General features: G+C 58.9%; 1 protein-coding gene across 2 annotated transcripts in view; it reads left to right on the plus strand.

Moving 5' to 3' along the window:
• The window catches only part of FAAH2 (fatty acid amide hydrolase 2), a 28076-nt gene that overhangs the window by 3308 nt on the left and 6699 nt on the right, over positions 1–18069 (plus strand). Inside the window, exons 1-6 of one of the 2 annotated variants that reach the window (XM_075941263.1) lie at positions 3714–3962; positions 8692–8774; positions 12090–12226; positions 13741–13950; positions 15368–15487; positions 16447–16582. In XM_075941263.1, the coding sequence (XP_075797378.1) occupies positions 3738–3962; positions 8692–8774; positions 12090–12226; positions 13741–13950; positions 15368–15487; positions 16447–16582 (911 nt within the window). In that variant the 5' untranslated portion in view covers positions 3714–3737. Of the gene's footprint in view, positions 1–3713; positions 3963–8691; positions 8775–12089; positions 12227–13740; positions 13951–15367; positions 15488–16446; positions 16583–18069 lie in introns of those variants that run through there. The other variant, XM_014573365.3, reaches the window with a different exon arrangement.

Here is an 18069-nt window from a genome sequence, read left to right on the forward strand (position 1 = left end):
TTCCCCACTTGCTGCTTCCTATTCTACTGTCTTTATAAAAATAAAATCAAGTGCAGCTGTTTTCCCTGCGGCGCCGTGACCTGCAATGGCTGTTTTACTGGCGTGGCTCCAGATCAGTCGGACTGAGTGGCACTAGCTACTCCCAGGAGGTATTGGCTTGTGAACTGCTCTTCAGTGAAATGATTCCAGTGCTGTTTAGAGGTGCACTAACAAAGATGGGGAGGGGGAGAAAGAGAGCATGTGATGTAGCGTTGGTACCTTGCCAGTTGCTGTGCTGGGCGGTGGGCTGTGGGTGACCCCCACTGGCTGCTGGCTGCAGCACGGCCCAGCAGGGCAGGGGATGAGTCATTATGCAAGGGGCTCCCAACCTGTCCCACCAGCTGGCTCCCAGGGAGAGAGCCAAAGGAAGGAGGGTGAGGCCAGCCCCTGGCTGGGGGGCAGGGCTGGAAGGGACATTTTAGTTTCTGTCTGGTATCATGGAGGAGGCAGCCTAAGCAAGGGGCCTGGGATTTAGGGGCCCAGGCTCCCCCATCTCAAGGGGGGCTGAGGCATCCTAGGCCTGCCCTGTGACCAGATTCCATCTGTGCTGTGCTGTATCCTGAAGAAGCAATAAACTCCCTCTGTTCTACTGGCTGGTGGAGTCTGTTCGTGCCATTACGGGGGTGCAGGAGGCGGGGGGACCTTGACGCGCGGCCACAGAGCAAGAGCACATGCACAGCTCGGAAGCTGGGCTAGGAAAATCAATAGAACATGGAAGTTTCCCTGCACTCTGCTGGGAGGGAGAGAGCGCTGTACAACCTAGCTTTGCACCCGGGTCACCAATACATTTCCTAAATTCCACCAGATGTTCCTGTGAGTGCCTTAGCTTGCTAGCAGCTGATGCCGGTGGTATCCATTTCAGTGCCAAGGAAATTAACTTCCAAAGGAAGCAGCCTGACTCCTCAGACATAAGGCCATGCAACAGATTTGGGACAGTCTCTGGAAAGAAAGAAATGAGAAGTTTTCTAAAAGCGAATGACGCCTACATTTTGTCTTAGGCCAAAATCTCAATCATGCTGCGTCATCCACCCGAAATTAATATTGCTCCTCATTAAGAACGGCCGGGCTGGGTCAGACAAGGGTCTGGCCAACGCCCGGTGCACCAGAGGGAGTGTCACCTGGCCATTCTGCAGGGGGTGGGACTTCACGGACTTGTTACCTGGAGAAGGCAGGGGCATAGCTCCCAGTGGGCCAGCGCTTAGTGCACAGGCCCGCCAGAGCCACGTCCTGCTCTACCTGCCCAGAGCTCCTAACAGCAGAATTGGGGGCTTGCAAGCCCGTGTCCTACCCCGACCACCTCCCCTGCTGGAGCCCCAGGTGGGCGGAGCAGGGTAAGCCCTGGCCCCAACCCCCATTTCCAGCAGGGGGGCAAAGTGGGTGGCCCACATTTTTACAGGGCCCCTGGCAAGAACATCTCCCTCCCTCCCTCTCCTCCAAGGCCAGCTGGGAAGGGGGGAAGGGGCCTGGTGCTGCTCCCCTCCCAGCCATTGCCCACCCACCTATCCCCTTCTGGCTACACCACTTGCAGAAGGGATCCGCTTTCATCGCCCCAGGACTGCAGAGCTGGCTCCTCAGAAGCACCAGCTTCCATTGCGGACCTGGGGGGTTGGCTTGTGCAGCAGCGCCCAGGGCTCAGTGCCAAAGCTGCCGCTACAGGCTTTGGCTGCCCTGGTTCCAAAGCATCCCCGGCAGCGCAAGCCTCCACACCGGGCCAGGCCGGCTGCTGCCTCTGAAGGCACATGCAGCGTGAAGAGTCCCGGGCCCGGCTGCTGCCTCTGAAGGCACATGCAGCATGAAGAGTCCTCGGCCCGGCTGCTGCCTCTGAAGGCGCATGCAGCATGAAGAGTCCCGGGCCGGCTGCTGCTTCGGAAGGCGCATGCAGCATGAAGAGTCCCGGGCCGGCTGCTGCTTCTGAAGGCGCATGCAGCATGAAGAGTCCTGGGCCCGGCTGCTGCCTCTGAAGGCGCATGCAGCATGAAGAGTCCCGGGCCGGCTGCTGCCTCTGAAGGCGCATGCAGCATGAAGAGTCCCGGGCCGGCTGCTGCCTCTGAAGGCGCATGCAGCATGAAGAGTCCCGGGCCGGCTGCTGCTTCTGAAGGCGCATGCAGCATGAAGAGTCCCGGGCCCGGCTGCTGCCTCTGAAGGCGCATGCAGCATGAAGAGTCCCGGGCCGGCTGCTGCTTCTGAAGGCGCATGCAGCATGAAGAGTCCCGGGCCCGGCTGCTGCCTCTGAAGGCGCATGCAGCATGAAGAGTCCTGGGCCCGGCTGCTGCCTCTGAAGGCGCATGCAGCATGAAGAGTCCTCGGCCCGGCTGCTGCCTCTGAAGGCGCATGCAGCATGAAGAGTCCCGGGCCCGGCTGTTGCCTCTGAAGGCGCATGCAGCATGAAGAGTCCCGGGCCGGCTGCTGCCTCTGAAGGCGCATGCAGCATGAAGAGTCCTCGGCCCGGCTGCTGCCTCTGAAGGCGCATGCAGCATGAAGAGTCCCGGGCCCGGCTGCTGCCTCTGAAGGCGCATGCAGCATGAAGAGTCCCGGGCCCGGCTGTTGCCTCTGAAGGCGCATGCAGCATGAAGAGTCCCGGGCCGGCTGCTGCCTCTGAAGGCGCATGCAGCATGAAGAGTCCCGGGCCCGGCTGTTGCCTCTGAAGGCACATGCAGCATGAAGAGTCCCGGGCCGGCTGCTGCCTCTGAAGGCGCATGCAGCATGAAGAGTCCTGGGCCCGGCTGCTGCCTCTGAAGGCGCATGCAGCATGAAGAGTCCCGGGCCCGGCTGCTGCCTCTGAAGGCGCATGCAGCATGAAGAGTCCCGGGCCCGGCTGCTGCCTCTGAAGGCGCATGCAGCATGAAGAGTCCCCTCCTGGGAGATTGAGGGTTACGTTTGACGTTTGTCCCATGAAACCCTGGTGTCTCTGCCTGTGCTCCCCCGGGAATCGCTGGCTGCTCAAATGTTGAGCTTTGGAGTTTGCAGCCATAAAGCAGCTTGATAAGGGAATGAATCCCCTCAGGGCTTGCGCCGGGTTCTGGGATCTGCGACTTGTCCTCTGACCCCCCGTCCTCCCAGAGCTGGAGCACGGAGGCGCTGCAGCAGAACAAATACTCAGCCAAAACCTGCTTGCCTTGCTTTCCGCTCCTGGGATTTCTTTCATGTTCCATGTTTGAAGAGGTGAACTCTAGTGCAGATGGCACCAAAGGACCAACACACGGAGCCTGCTAGTCATTAGTTTAAGCCAGTTGTGATTTTGGAAGGCTTGGGGCTCCCTGTTCTGCAGGTTCTCATGCATCGCTGCAGGACTGAGCCCCGCAAGGCCGGCTTCCTCTCCATGTACCAATGGCTTGAGCCCTAGGGCCCTTTTCACACCGGGGAGCAGAGGGATGGTGACCCCATACCTGGCAAGAGGCGTGTGTGGAGGGGAGGGGTAATCCAAGTGGTGTGGGGGTGTCCAGGCAATGCTGCCCCTAGGAGGATGTGGGGGGGACCCCAGGAGCAGGCCGGGTGCTGGGGGGCGATGCAGGCCCGGGGAGGGCTGGGGGGGGCCCCACGGGGGCCGGCGGGGGGCAGCAGACCCCGCCCCGCGCCCTGCTCCGCCCGCCCCCTCGGCTGCGAGCTTCCCTCAGCCGTGCCCGGCGCGCCCCGCCCCCGGGGCTGTGCAGGCGGCGGGAGGGGCGGCGCCGCGCGCTGCATTGTGGGTCCCCCCCGCCATGGCGCTGTCGCGCGGCGAGCGCTGCCTCGCGCTGCTGCTGCGGCTCCTGTCGCGCGCCCTGCTCGTGCTGCTCAGCCTGGCGGCGCGCGCCTCCGCGGCGCTCGGCCCCCGCCCCCGCGCGGCCCCGCCGGCCGGGACCCCCGCGCGCTGCGCGCCCCCGCCGGGCCAGGCGCTGCTGCTGCTGCCGGCCGCCCAGCTGGCCCGGCGCCTCCGCCAACGGCAGGTGAGCGCGCGGCCGCGGGGGCTGCTGGGAGCGGCAGGGCGCCCGGACTCGGGCAGGGGGCGCCCCGCCCCTTTGGACCCCGCCCCCTCTGCCCCGCGCCCCGCCCCTTTGGACCCCTCTCCCCTGCCCCGCGCCCCGCCCCTTTGGACCCCGCCCCTCTCCCCTGCCCCGCGCCCCGCCCCTTTGGACCCCGCCCCCTCTGCCCTGCCCCGCGCCCCGCCCCTTTGAACCCCGCCCCCTTCCCCTGCCCCGCGCCCCGCCCCTTTGGACCCCTCTCCCCTGCCCCGCGCTCCGCCCCTTTGGACCCCGCCCCCTCTGCCCCGCGCCCCGCCCCTTTGGATCCCGCCCCCTCTGCCCTGCCCCGCGCCCCGCCCCTTTGGACCCCGCCCCCTCTGCCCTGCCCCGCGCCCCGCCCCTTTGGACCCCGCCCCCTTCCCCTTCCCCGCCCCTTTGGACCCCGCCCCCTCTGCCCTGCCCCGCGCCCCGCCCCTTTGGACCCCGCCCCCTCTGCCCTGCCCCGCGCCCCGCCCCTTTGGACCCCGCCCCCTCTGCCCTGCGCCCCGCCCCTTTGGACCCCGCCCCCTCTGCCCTGCCCCGCGCCCCGCCCCTTTGGACCCCGCCCCCTCTGCCCTGCCCCGCGCCCCGCCCCTTTGGACCCCGCCCCCTCTGCCCTGCCCCGCGCCCCGCCCCTTTGGATCCCGCCCCCTCTGCCCTGCCCCGCGCCCCGCCCCTTTGGACCCCGCCCCCTTCCCCTGCCCCGCCCCTTTGGACCCCGCCCCTCTGCCCCGCCCCTTTGGACCCCGCCCCCTCTGCCCTGCCCCGCGCCCCGCCCCTTTGGACCCCGCCCCCTCTGCCCTGCCCCGCGCCCCGCCCCTTTGGACCCCGCCCCCTCTGCCCTGCCCCGCGCCCCGCCCCTTTGGACCCCGCCCCCTCTGCCCTGCCCCGCGCCCCGCCCCTTTGGACCCCGCCCCCTTCCCCTGCCCCGCCCCTTTGGACCCCGCCCCTCTGCCCCGCGCCCCGCCCCTTTGGACCCCGCCCCCTCTGCCCTGCCCCGCGCCCCGCCCCTTTGGACCCCGCCCCCTCTGCCCTGCCCCGCGCCCCGCCCCTTTGGACCCCGCCCCCTCTGCCCTGCCCCGCGCCCCGCCCCTTTGGACCCCGCCCCCTCTGCCCTGCCCCGCGCCCCGCCCCTTTGGACCCCGCCCCCTTCCCCTGCCCCGCCCCTTTGGACCCCGCCCCCTCTGCCCTGCCCCACGCCCCGCCCCTTTGGACCCCGCCCCTCTGCCCTGCCCCGCGCCCCGCCCCTTTGGACCCCGCCCCCTCTCCCCTGCCCCGCGCCCTGCCCCTTTGGACCCCGCCTCCTCTCCCCTGCCCCGCGCCCCGCCCCTTTGGACCCCGCCCCTCTCCCCTGCCCCGCGCCCCGCCCCTTTGGACCCCACCCCCTCTGCCCCGCGCCCCGCCCCTTTGGACCCCGCCCCCTCTCGCCCTGCCCCTCTGCCCGGCCCCTTTTGACTTCGCCCCTCTGCCCTGCCCCCTTTGACTCCGCCCCTTTGGACCTTGCCCCCTCTGCCCCGCGCCCCGCCTCTTTTGACTCTCCTTGTACCCCCAGGCCCTTCCCCTTTACCCCCTCCGACCCCCCAGGATGTGCCCCGCTCCTCCAGCCCCTCCCCCTTTGCCCCTCCTTCCCCCCACGATGTGCCCCGCTCCTCCAGCCCCTCCCCCTTTGCCCCTCCTTCCCCCCCCAGAATCTGCCCCACTCCCCCACCCCTCCCCCTTTGCCCCTCTGTCCCCTCAGGATCTGCCCCGCTCCTCCAGCCCCTCCCCCTTTGCCCCTTCTTCCCCCCACGATGTTCCCCGCTCCTCCTTCCCCCCCAGAATCTGCCCCACTCCCCCACCCCTCCCCCTTTGCCCCTCTTTCCCCTCAGGATCTGCCCCGCTCCCCCACCCCTCCCCCTTTGCCCCTCTTTCCCCTCAGGATCTGCCCCGCTCCTCCAGCCCCTCCCCCTTTGCCCCTCCTTCCCCCCAGGATCTGCCCCGCTCCTCCAGCCCCTCCCCCTTTGCCCCTCCTTCCCCCCAGGATCTGCCCCGCTCCTCCAGCCCCTCCCCCTTTGCCCCTCCTTCCCCCCCCAGGACCTGCCCTGCTCCTCCAGCCCCTCCCCCTCTGCCCCTCCTTCCCTCCAGGATCTGCCCCGCTCCCCCACCCCTCCCCCTTTGCCCCTCCTTCCCCCCCAGGACCTGCCCTGCTCCTCCAGCCCCTCCCCCTCTGCCCTTCCTTCCCCCCCAGGATCTGCCCCGCTTCCCCACCCCTCCCCCTTTGCCCCTCCTTCCTCCCCCAGGACCTGCCCTGCTCCTCCAGCCCCTCCCCCTTTGCCCCTCCTTCCCCCCAGGATCTGCCCCGCTCCCCCACCCCTCCCCCTTTGCCCCTCCTTCCCCCCCAGGACCTGCCCTGCTCCTCCAGCCCCTCCCCCTCTGCCCCCATGTCCCACCCCTTCTGACCCCCCTCTTATCCCCGGGTCCTCCCCCGGCTGCCCCCCTCGGATCTCCTCTGTGCTCCGCCCCCTTGCGCTCTGCCCCGATGGAAGGATCCCCCCTTGCCCTTGAATACCCCACTTCACTCCGCCCTTCTGCTTCCCGTGGTGAGGGGAGACTGCCCAGGGCCAGCCCCTTGTCCCCAGCTTGGGTGGAAGGGACCCTGTCGCTCTGCCCCTGTCACCCGGTGTCAGGTCTCCTGCTATGCCCCTATTCCCCCTCCCCCCCGAAACCCCTGCCTTGCTCTGCCCCCCCTGCGGTGAGGGGGAACCCCCCAGGCTTAGTCCCTAGGTTGAGGGAGGGATCTGGTGCGCATCACCCACTTGCGCTCTCTGGGTTCCCCCCACTGCGCTCTGTCCCCTTGGGCGGGGTCTCCACATTCTGGCCCCTTCTGCTCCCCTTTCTCATGCAAGCCGGAGTAAACTGGCCCAGCCAGCTGTATCTGCAATATAGACTTACCCTTTGCCTCCTTGGGCATGTACACGAATGCGCTTCTACTTAGATCAAGATTAGCCAGCACCGTTTGCTGGGAGGGGCGTAGGACACGCCTCCCTGGTAAAGTTGCCATGGGCCATAATCTGGCATAAAAGCAGCCCTGATCATCTCCTCGTTTTTATGATCTGTCTTGTTTCTCAGTCCTCAAGGAGGGTTGTGACATTGAGCACTCGAATGCACGACAAAAACCCTCCTCATAAGAACTGGTGTGTAATGAATGCCTGATCTTCCTGACGTGCCAGGCCTGTAAATACTTCTGGGAGCCTGCATTTCTGCAGTCCCTCATTCACTAAGCTGTGGGTGAGTGAGCGCTTTATACCCAGCTGGGTGATGAATGAATCATTTCAGAGGGAGATTTTTTCCCCACTGCCCTAGTAATGCACGTGGAACGCCAAGAGGTGGAAGCAAACCTGGAACCTCTGGGTCACAGGGCATGGGCTAAAAGCCAGCTGGCTGGTAGCTAAGGCTGTGGAGCAGATTCATGCTTCTCTGTCAGCGGTCTGGGAGCCACTAGATGGGACAGGACACCACGCTCAGCAGGCATGTGGGTTACACATGTAGGGCTTCATTGTAATGGAAGAGGTGCCGGAGCTCAAGCCATTTTTTAATTCTCATAACTGAACTGCCAAGCCTCAGCCCTGGCATAAATTAAGCACTGGGTGCATGTGTTTGTGCATGCCCTGGCTGCTCCATTGCTGTCTTCCAGCAATGCAGCTGTAGTCTCCAAGGGCAGAGACCTACTGCACTAGTAACACAATGCTTCAGAAAGGGCAGTTGTGTAACACTACTCTCTTGAGGCTCAGCTGGAATAGTAATTATGCCAGCACTCGTTTGTAATGGGTTTTCATTTGGGGAAGCCAACAGTCTAAGTCAGTGGTGCTCAACCTTTTTACATTCATGATCCCCCCCCGGGGTCAGGAAAATTTTTGTTGAGCAAAAAAAAAAAAGGTGCCAGGAAATTTTGTTGTGGCCTCTTTACTTTAAAGTGCCGGTCCGCTCCCCTGCCACACGTACCTTGGATGCTGAGCTGCATCTCTTTAGCACTATGATCCCGAGAGCAGTAGGTGCAGTTAGAGATCCAGCAGCATGTTGTGAAATGTCTGATGAAAAACAAGACTCTGCCCTGTTGTCATCAGTAAAAAATTGCAGAATTGATCATGAGCGAGATTGTATTTGCATGGCAGTGGAATGATCTGTCTTTATACGAGGTGCAAAATTCGGTGTCAGTTTTAGTCGGACCGAGAGCGTAAACCTCTGCGTCTTGGCTAAATGCCAGCTTTTGTCCCTGCAGTCTACTGATTCCCCATGCCATTTTAAGCTGGATATGCTGCTTATCATGATCTGTGGGGTAGGGTTGCTACGTGATCTGTAAAGAGGCTGCTACTTTGTGCCCTGGCTGCATTTCTATAATGGCTGGCTGATCCCTATGCATTAGACTTTCAGTGGAGAAATCCTGACCATTCATTTCAGTGGGAATTCCAGGGGAATGGCTACTGGGGTAGATAGGAGTTTTGGGGAAAGTCAAGCGGCTACGGAGGTAAGTGACTATCACCCAGTGACCCGGGATATATAGGGGCTAAAGGCAGTTCCACAAGAGCAGTAATGTAGTTTCCTCCATCTCAAGACTCTAAAAGCCTGACCATCCTGGCATGATCAGCAGCTTCCCTGTCACCTGGGCCTAGTTAGGTTCTGTTGTTTTCTTTTGCAGGTGAAATGCACGGATGTTGTCCAGGCTTACATCACGCGGATCCAGGAGGTAAACCCGCTTGTCAATGCGATTGTCAAGGACAGGTGAGCCGGGGAAAGGTGGGAAATGGACTTTTCTGTCTTCCAGTTCAACAGCTGTTACAAGCTCCATGGGCAGCACTAGGGCAAGATAACCAGCCCCGATGCAGTTCTCCCTCTTTGCAGATGTACCCCTCCCCCCTCCCATCATGCTCACCGAGGGAGGGGCTACATGAACACGGAGCCACTCCTCAACCACAGAGGATGTATGCCACAAATCAGGGCTGCCTGCCCCCCACCTGTTAGCACTGCACGCTTACCCCACACGTGTCGAAGCTCCCTCCCCGCCCTGGGGAGTCCGGCCCTTCCAGGCAGACGGCTTGACTCAGGCTCATGGCAGCCCTGGGTTTAGGCACTTTCCCTGGGGCACAAGCTAGCCACTTATTTAGCCACCCTCAGCATTGGCCAGCATGGGGAAAGGGGAGGGAATCAAACCCTGTAGTCTCTGCTGCTGCTCCAAGTGGTGCGGGCAGGACAGTCCCTTTCCCAAACTAGCCCTTCCCCTATGGAGCATCCCATTGTCCAGATCAGCTCTCCCATGGCATAGTGGGAGTTGGAACCCAGGCTTTCCCTCCTCTCCAGCCCAGGGACCCTGCAACAGCAGCTGTCAGCTGTGATCCCCTGGGACCCTTCCCCAGCCACAGTCCCTTCCTCGCGGTACTGGCCCACGCTTGTTCCACCCAGCCCTTCCACAGCCACTAACAGAAAGGGAGGCCTTATTATCCACTACCAACTGGTTCTTTATTGGCTCCTGATTAGCCTGCCTCAATTGGTTCTGGAAAGCTCCCAATTAGCTTAATTGATGGTGTCTTACTTGGCCTGTCTGCCCTAATTGATTCTGGCAAATTCCTGCTTCTTCTGAATTAGCCTGTTTGTTAGTTCACCCCAGGAAAAGGGACTATTTAATCTGGGGCTAATCTACTTCTACCACCCTCCTGCACCCATCTGGCCTGAGGCAGTCACCCCATGGCTTAGGGGAAAGTGATCATCACTGACTCTGAGGGATGCTGTGGTAGGTGGAGCAGCCTTGTTATTCTTGCCCATAGCACAGGCTTTCTTTGCTGACATCTTGGCTGCGTCTAGACTGGCAGGATTTTGCGGAAATACTTTTAACGGAAAAGTTCTTCTGTTAAAAGTATTTCTGCAAAAGAGCGTCTAGATTGGCAAGGATGCTTTTGCACAAAAAGTGCTTTTACGCAAAAGCACCCGTGCGCAGTATAGACGCACTTTTGCTCAAGAAAGCTCCGGTGGCCATTTTAGCCATCGGGCTTTCTTGTGCAAAAAATGAAGGTGCCTGTCTAAAGTATTCCTGCGCAAGAGGGCTTATCCCTGAGCGGGAGCGTCAGAGTGTTTGCGCAAGAAGCCCTGAATTCTTCCATTAGATCGTCAGTGTCTTGCGCAAGAGGCTTATCCCTGAGCGGGAGCGTCAGAGTATTTGCGCAAGAAGCCCTGCATTCTTCCATTAGAACGTCAGTGTCTTGCGCAAATCCAAGCGGCCAGTGTAGACAGCTGGCAAGTTTTTGCGCAAAATCTTGCCAGTCTAGACGCAGCTCTTCTTTATCTACAAGCAGTATACACCTAGCAAGTAACTAGATTTGACCAAATGACTGTGTCTTAAGTGGCTCATGCCTATCCCAATAACGTGTAACTGTCAGTGATCATTCTGCAGATCCGAAGGGTTGGAATACCAGACAGAGCCCATTCTGTTCATAAACCAGAGCGAGAACTGTTCAAAACCGTCACATTCTCAGCATGTTCTCATGTTGCCATGGATACATAGAGGACACAGGGCTGTCAACCTTATGCCTCTTTATACCAGCCCTGAATTCACTGAGCCTCAAGCAGCTATTGATATTTGCTCCATTTCTCTTTACTCTTCGGCTACGTCTAGACTGGCATGATTTTCCGCAAATGCTTTTAACGGAAAAGTTTTGTAACAGAAAAGCACTTTTTGCGCAAAAGCGTCCGAGCCAATCTAGACGCGCTTTTGCGCAAAAAAACCCCAATGGCCATTTTCGCGATCGGGGCTTTTTTGCGCAAAACAAATCTGAGCTGTCTACACTGGCCCTTTTGTGCAAAAGTGACTTTTGCCCGAACAGGAGCAGCATAGTATTCCCGCAAGAAGCACTGATTTCAGATAGTAGGAAGTCAGCGTTCTTATGGAAATTCAAGCGGCCGGTGGAGACAGCTGGCAAGTTTTTCCGCAAAAGCAGTGGCTTTTGCAGAAAAACTTGCCAGTCTACACAGCCTTGCTGTTCTCCTTTGCTCCAAGGGGGAGGCAACAAATACAAATGACTGTTGTTGCCTTTCACAGGCAGAATCCAGAATAATTTTAAATCAATCTAATCGTTTTAAAACATGCGATGCGTATGTGTGTGTAAATTATCTCCATTTCCCATGAATGTACAGTATTGATGGGCAGAGCTTTTCTGTATCTCTTGAGTCAGAGAATTCCTGCAAACACAAGCTTCCAGTGAGCATACTGCTATTTTTTTAATGCCCTGGGCATGGCATGCCTCCCAGATATTCTGCTGCTTCCAGGCGGCTCTAGGAAACAGAGACAGCTGATTTGTTTGAGTGGATGTACAGATCGGTTCTTACTCTTTTGGGACTAGTTTCACACTCACGCAGAGAAACACAGAAAAGTGAGTTAGTCTGTTGCTAGTTATTGATGAATGGACGTTATGCTGTTTGGGGACCAATCGCAGCAAGTGGTGAATCCCTTTAATTGCAGGAACATTTGTCTGCCCTAAAGATGTTGCACAGATTGGACATAGACAGTGTTCAATTATTTTCTGACAAAGTAGAAATTGGTTACTTGCGATTTCTGGTGTGTCTGTCACTCATTGGGAGCAGCTTGTCCTATAACTGGAAGCACTGAAATAAGGTGGCAATATGCCTCTTCTCTGCTGAGAGTCGCAAGGCGCTATGCAAATGTTCATGACTGCCCCAGTCTTACAGACCAGGGACTCTGCCCAGTTCTCACAGTGAGTGTGTGGCAGAGCTGGGACTGGAGGCCAGATTTCCTCCCCACCCGCTCTCCTGTTCAGGGGCTGGCCGGAGGAAGGCTTGCCATTGGGAAGGGCTAGCGTTGGGGTAAGCAGGCAAGTCACGGGTTGCTTCACGGGTCTCTGCTTTGAACACACTAGCCTACTTATTTTTTGCTAACTCCTTCTCTTTCTTTGACCGCCCCTTCTCGCAGGCTGGTCAGCCCAGTCCGATGCTGGTTGGGATTTGGTTAGAGGTGGACTGGAGGTTTGTCTGAGTCTGGACGGGGACTGACCCATTTTCTCCCCCCTGACTTCCCAACCATCCCTCCAGGTTCGATGCAGCCCTTCAGGAGGCCTCCCAGGTGGACAAACTGCTCTCGGAGGGCCGTGGAGATGAAGATTCCCTGCAGGAAAAATGTCCCTTTCTGGGGGTTCCTTTCACCGTCAAGGAGGCCTTTGCGCTGCACGGTGCGTTTACACCCCGGCTTCCCAGGTGCTCTTTGGATTTACTCTTCAGCCTGTTTTCAGTTTGCTCCTTGCTCACCAGGGGTGGCTTTGGCCAGGGGCCAAGTGGTGGACCCGGCTAAACTGAATCCAACAGCCTCCCGAGAGACCTGCATGGGGCTGGTAATATGTCTTGTTAGGCCCACTCCTGTTGGGGAGAGCGCCACGTGGGCGTGCTTATGTCAAATTGGTCCGGTAAGAGAGATTTCCTCACCCGCCTCGTCTCGCCGGCACCCTGGGCCCAGAGTGGCTGCAACTCCACTGCCAAGAACTTTCCTGCCAGTCTCTTTGCATGGAACCGTGTCAGACCCACCGGGTGCAAATGTCACCTGGCCCATTGCAGCTGAGCCGCTGCTCCCTCCAGCATGAGCTTCCCCGGACAGCCGCCTGGAACACTCTCCTTCCCTCTTGCCCCGTCGCTTTGTGCCATCTCAATGCCTCCTGCTCAGCTGCACGGAGGAGCTCCCCTTTCCTAGCCTAATTTCTCATTTCCTAGTGCTTGCCTCTCCGGCCAGGCCTGTGTCATTCCTGTGGCTCCTCGTTCCGTGACTCTGGTTTCAGTACTAGACATGCCATTGATCAACGGCTAGTGTCCCTGGCCCAGCACTCTGGGTTATGGGAGTTCTGTGTAGAACCGTGAAATACCCGCTGAGCTGGACTTGGCAAATGGGATCGTTTGCCTCCCTGAGCGTTGTTGCATTTGTCCTCTCCAGAGTGCACGGCACGTGTCCCGGAGGCCATTCCGCTCTCTGCCCCACAGCACCCCGGCGTGCGCAGAGCACCCCAGCCCTGATCAGACCCACTCGAGCGCGGATCGTCCAGGGGACTATTAACTAGCTTCTCCACTGGATAGAAGCAGCAGAGTACGGTGCAGGGGCTGCTCATTGGTGCTGCTGTTACCTTCAGTAGGCTGCTGCTGAGAGAGATTTTTGCTTTTCATTCTGATCTTTTTGTATTTTGACAGTTGTGTATTTGAAGTAGGTTAGGTGCCCTTTTACTAATCACACTAAAGAGCAAAGATGTTCTTATTCGGTGTCCGGGTAGCCTTCTGAAAGGTTATCTTAGCGCTGGTGAGCCCTTCCTAGGCAGGAGATGCACTTCCGTGTGTTCTCCCAGGTGCATCGGGATTGAGACACACGTTGCATGGCAGAGCGCCAAGGTAGGCTTTGTGAAAGGTTTCCTGTCCCTGGGGAGGGAGGGTGTGGACCCAGGCATTGCTGCTAGGGGCTTGGGGTACCAGGCATGCTTCCCTGGCTTTGGGGGATTGGCGAACTTGCCTAGAAATCAGCAGTGGGCTGTTGAGGATGGAAGTGGGGTGAGGCATGTGTTATTTCATCAGGTGAGACCTCCTGCTGGATGTTGGCAGCATCCGGAACAGTCAGCCGTCCACGGGATCTCACACAGGCAGAGCTTGTTATTTAGAGTGGCTGCTCGTGGCCTCTCTCACGCACGGTGTCTGTTTGATCTTGTCGCCATAGGCATGCCCAACACGTCTGGCTTGGTTAGCCGCCGCAACTTGATCTCCTCGTCAGACGCTCTGGTGGTGTCACGCTTGAAGCAAGCTGGTGCAATTCCTCTGGGTGTGACCAATTGCAGTGAGCTCTGCATGTGGTATGAGTCTAGCAACAATGTCTACGGCCGAACGAACAACCCATATGACCTGCAAAGGATTGTGGGTGGCAGCTCAGGTGAGTGGATGCCTCCTGGCAAGGAGCCAGTGCTGCCATGCACAGATGAGTTTGTCAAAGGCCTCTTGCTGATCACTTGCTTGGAAAGCCCTGCAGATGATTCACTGGCTAGCCACACGAACAGCTGTCGTAGCACAGGGGCAGCCCAATGCAGGGGAATTGCAAAGGTGAATGCTGGCTCTTGAGCATTGTGCTAGTGACAACCCCCTGTTGCACCCGCAACAGATGTGGGAATAGGGATGTTGCATTTAGATTAATTAGCTAATCGAATAGTCAATGGGATTTCCATTAGTCTATAAGGGCGCCTCCGCCTTTGAACTGTAGCAACTTGCAACAGTTCAAAAGCGAAAGCCCTGCCTAGAGCGCCTGGGCGTGGCTCTTGTACATTTCGAAAGCAGAAGCCAGTGCTGGGCCTCAGCCTTTGAAATGTACAAGAGCCCCAGTGGGGCTCTCAGCCCTGCAGGGAGCATGGGACTCCCCTGGTGGCTCTGAGCCTTTGAAATGTACAAGAACCCTCGTGGGGCTCGTGTACACTTCAAATGGAAGCCCTGGGCCAGCGGGGGAGTCCTGCACTCCCTGCCAGGCTTCTCCTTCTCAATTTTCAAAAGCCAAATCGCAGCAGAAGCAGTGTGAGCAGAGACTGCTCCGGTTCCCGCTCGCACCGTTCCGCTGTGCCTCTGCTTCCCTGCCCCCCGCAGAGACTGTGCTGGGGGGAACTAGCGTTTTAGCCGGCTCCTGCCTCTCTCTGATAGAGGCAGCAAGGGGAGGTGGGAGTGACGAGTCGCATCGCTAGTCGACTAGTGGGTTAAGATAATGGATTTCAGCAAACCTAACTCTTATTGCTGAAGGAGAAGAGGCTGAAAGTGGAGTGTTTCAATTGACCATTTCTTCCACAGAGGCATTAGAGGATGGAACAGATGGGAGGTGGAATCTTGTGGATTCTCCCACCTTGCTTCTGCCTTTATACGGTCTCCTTGCTGCCCTGAAGTTTAGAGAATTGGCTTGGTTGGGTGCCTGGTTGGAGTGTCTTGCTCATGTGCACAGGGTCAAGCTGATACCAGATCTGGGGTCAGGGAGGCATCCCCCTAGGTCAGATAGGCAGGGACCATGGGGGGATTCTCGGGCTGCTGCAGCGAGAGGGGTGGATCACTTCTTTAGCTCATTAGTGTATCTCGCCTACCACTTGCCCTCCCTCACGTGGGCCTTGACATTGGTGGCACCTTGATCTCTCCTGGCTCTGCCTGTGGCACCAAAGGTCCGGTCTTTTCGGGACTGGAGTAAGTGAAGTTCAGGCTCGGCACGGGGCGGCAGCCTCGGTGATGTGGCCGTCCCTTGGGCCTAGAGCGCTGGCACCAACGCAGGAGTGTGCAGTTAGCACCAGGGAGCGGACACATCTCTGCCTTTTGTTGTTGTGCAGGTGGGGAGGGCTGTGCCCTGGGGGCTGCCTGCTCCCTCATCGGGGTGGGCTCCGATATCGGCGGCAGCATTCGGATGCCAGCTTTCTTCAACGGCGTCTTTGGACATAAGCCCACCACAGGTATCAAGAATCCAGGAGGGGAAATTTGCATCTTTGCCCCCCCTACTCAGAAATGACACGGTGGGGAGCCGCAGAGGACGTGGGTGGGGAGTTCAGCTGCCCCCTTGTGGCCTGTGTGTATCTGTTTGGAGAGGATTCTCAGCACCAGCTTATTGCTGGACGTGGGAAGCCAAACTCCTCCCCGGTGTGAGTCCCTGGAAGCTAGTGCTGAATTGGACTGAGACATTAGAGCCGCTGACCGGGCCTCCTGTATTTTAGGACCCAGAAGCTGAGGCTGGACAACAGGGGAGGGATCACTCCATGGTTGCCTTGTTCTGATTGTTCCTCTGGGGCACCTGGCATCGGGCCCTAGATGGACCTTTGGTCTGATCCAGCCTGGCCACTCCTAAGAGAGCCTAATCGAACCACCTCCTCCGTACCGTGTGTAGCCACGGGCACGGAGTCTGAACTACCGGGGCTTTAAAAATGGCAAGATGCAAATGAAGCCCGGAATATGTAAATCCCGGGCTTCATTTGCAACTTCGAATGCCTACATTAACCCCCCTAGTTCGAACTAGGGTGCTAGTGTAGACAGACCCTAATTCAGGGAAGGGGTGGCAGGAGGCCTGATTGCACGCTGCATCCCAGATCCTTGCAATAGGACATTGACCGAGTCAACGTGTCTTATTCAGCAACAAAATACTTGGTGTTGTGGAGTCAGCAGCGGGTCTTTATTCAGGGAGCCTCTCGTTGCCATGAAGTTCTGCCAAGTAACTTAGTGGCTGGGCAGCCGCGTGTGAGTAGCCGAGCAGCACGCTGCTCTGGTCTATTTTGGCTGTGCGCTCCCCCCACCCTCCGTGGCCTGCTGTCACAGGACCACGTGAATGGGCTCTCCCATGCTCCCTGGTGCTGAGTGCCCCAGCTGTGCCAGGTTATACTTTGCCATGTGGTGTCTAACTCCTGTGCTTCTGCCCTTCTAGGGGTGGTCCCCAATGATGGCCAGTTCCCCAATGCTGTGGGGGTGCGGACGGAGTTCCTGTGCACAGGCCCCATGTGTCGCTATGCTGAGGACCTGGAGCCCATGCTGAGGATCATGGCGGGGCCTGGAGTCAGAAAGTAGGTAGCTTTTGTCACTTAGGGTGTGTCTAGACTACAGGGTTTTGTCGACAAAACGATACCTGCGTCTACACTACCGCCGAGTTCTGTTGACATAACGTCAACAGGACTCAGCAGTGTTGTCGACGGCTGTAAACCTCATTCTGCGAGGAATAACGCCGTCTGTCGACAGAGTTCTGTGGCCAGAAGGCGTTATTGCATCTACACCGTCCTTTGCGTCGACAAAGCAGCTTGCTTTGTCAACAGAACTGGATGTCGTCTAGACGCTCTTTGTCGACAGTATCTCTCAACAGAAGCCTGTAGCCTAGACGTAGCCTTAGTGACACTCACCACTGACCTCAGCCGCTTTCTAGGCATAATGTGATTATTTCTGGTTACTCCTGTGGATCCAGTATCTGGTGTTATAGGCCTGAATAAAGACCCTGTGAGCAGCTCTCTGTTGCTGGCTACTCTCTCGTTCTGGAGTGGCCGGAGCAGAAAGTAGGCCAAGTAATTGTAGCAAGGGGGCTGCGTGCTCCCCTGCCTTCCTCTCCTGTGCCAGGCCAGGCCTAATAGCCAATCAGGAGGGGATGTCTTGGAGTTCAACCTGCAGAAACCTCTGAAGCCTTGTCAGGGGCACTCAGGGATGTGAACGTGTGGCGTCTTGCAGGACAGAGCTGCTCCTTCAGCAGTGGGGCCAACACATCACCTGCCCCGGGTCAGTCTCTGCATCGGCTCTCACTGTCGCCCCATGGGCAGTCAGGCTGCCCCGCGGGGGAGGGCTAGTCTGTCTGTCTGCAACTTCATGCAGGGAGTGAGATCTGCTGCGGGAACAGCTCTCCTCACAGGCCCAGACCGTGGGGAGCAGCTGGAAATGAATGCAGGGTCTTAGGGATTTCGTCTCCCTCCTTCCCTGCCAGGCTCTTGCAGCCACTCCCCTTCATCCCAGCTCCCATGGCCGTGGCTGCTCTTGGGGCCTCCCGCTACGCTGCCCTCAGCGCATTCAGGGTAGTCCTTCCATTCCCGCAGACAGAAGCACTCTGGCCAGCGGGGGCCTGCGCCTTGGCACCCTGAGGCCTCCCTGTCCTGCAAGGAGGAGAAGAGCCTGAAAGTCTGACAGTACCCGAGCACAGACCCCAGCTCTCTCTGCAGAGGCACCAGTGGTGAGCACAGGGCTGTAGAGTCTTTCGCCCTGCTTCTGCCTCCTGACCGGCTCCCTGCCGCACGTCTCCCATGTATGTCGGGGTTCAGCCTTGCAGCTGCCCCTGCACTGGCTGGCCAGCATGCTGCATGCTTGCGGCTGGCTGGACAATCTGAAATGGAGTTTCGTAAAACGAGGAACGTGGGAGCTGCTGCCCCAGGGACAGTGCGGGACCGAGCAGCAAGCAGCCTGCTGTACTTACGCTGACCCCTAGGAGGTGGTGTCTTTCCTAACATGACAGAGCCGGACTGGCTTGCTGCGGAGCGTCTGCGTGTGTTGAGGGAACAGCAGGAGATGGGGGCTGTTC

Source organism: Pelodiscus sinensis, chromosome 13 (genome assembly GCF_049634645.1).
Source record: "Pelodiscus sinensis isolate JC-2024 chromosome 13, ASM4963464v1, whole genome shotgun sequence".
Taxonomy (NCBI): Eukaryota; Metazoa; Chordata; order Testudines; family Trionychidae; genus Pelodiscus; species Pelodiscus sinensis.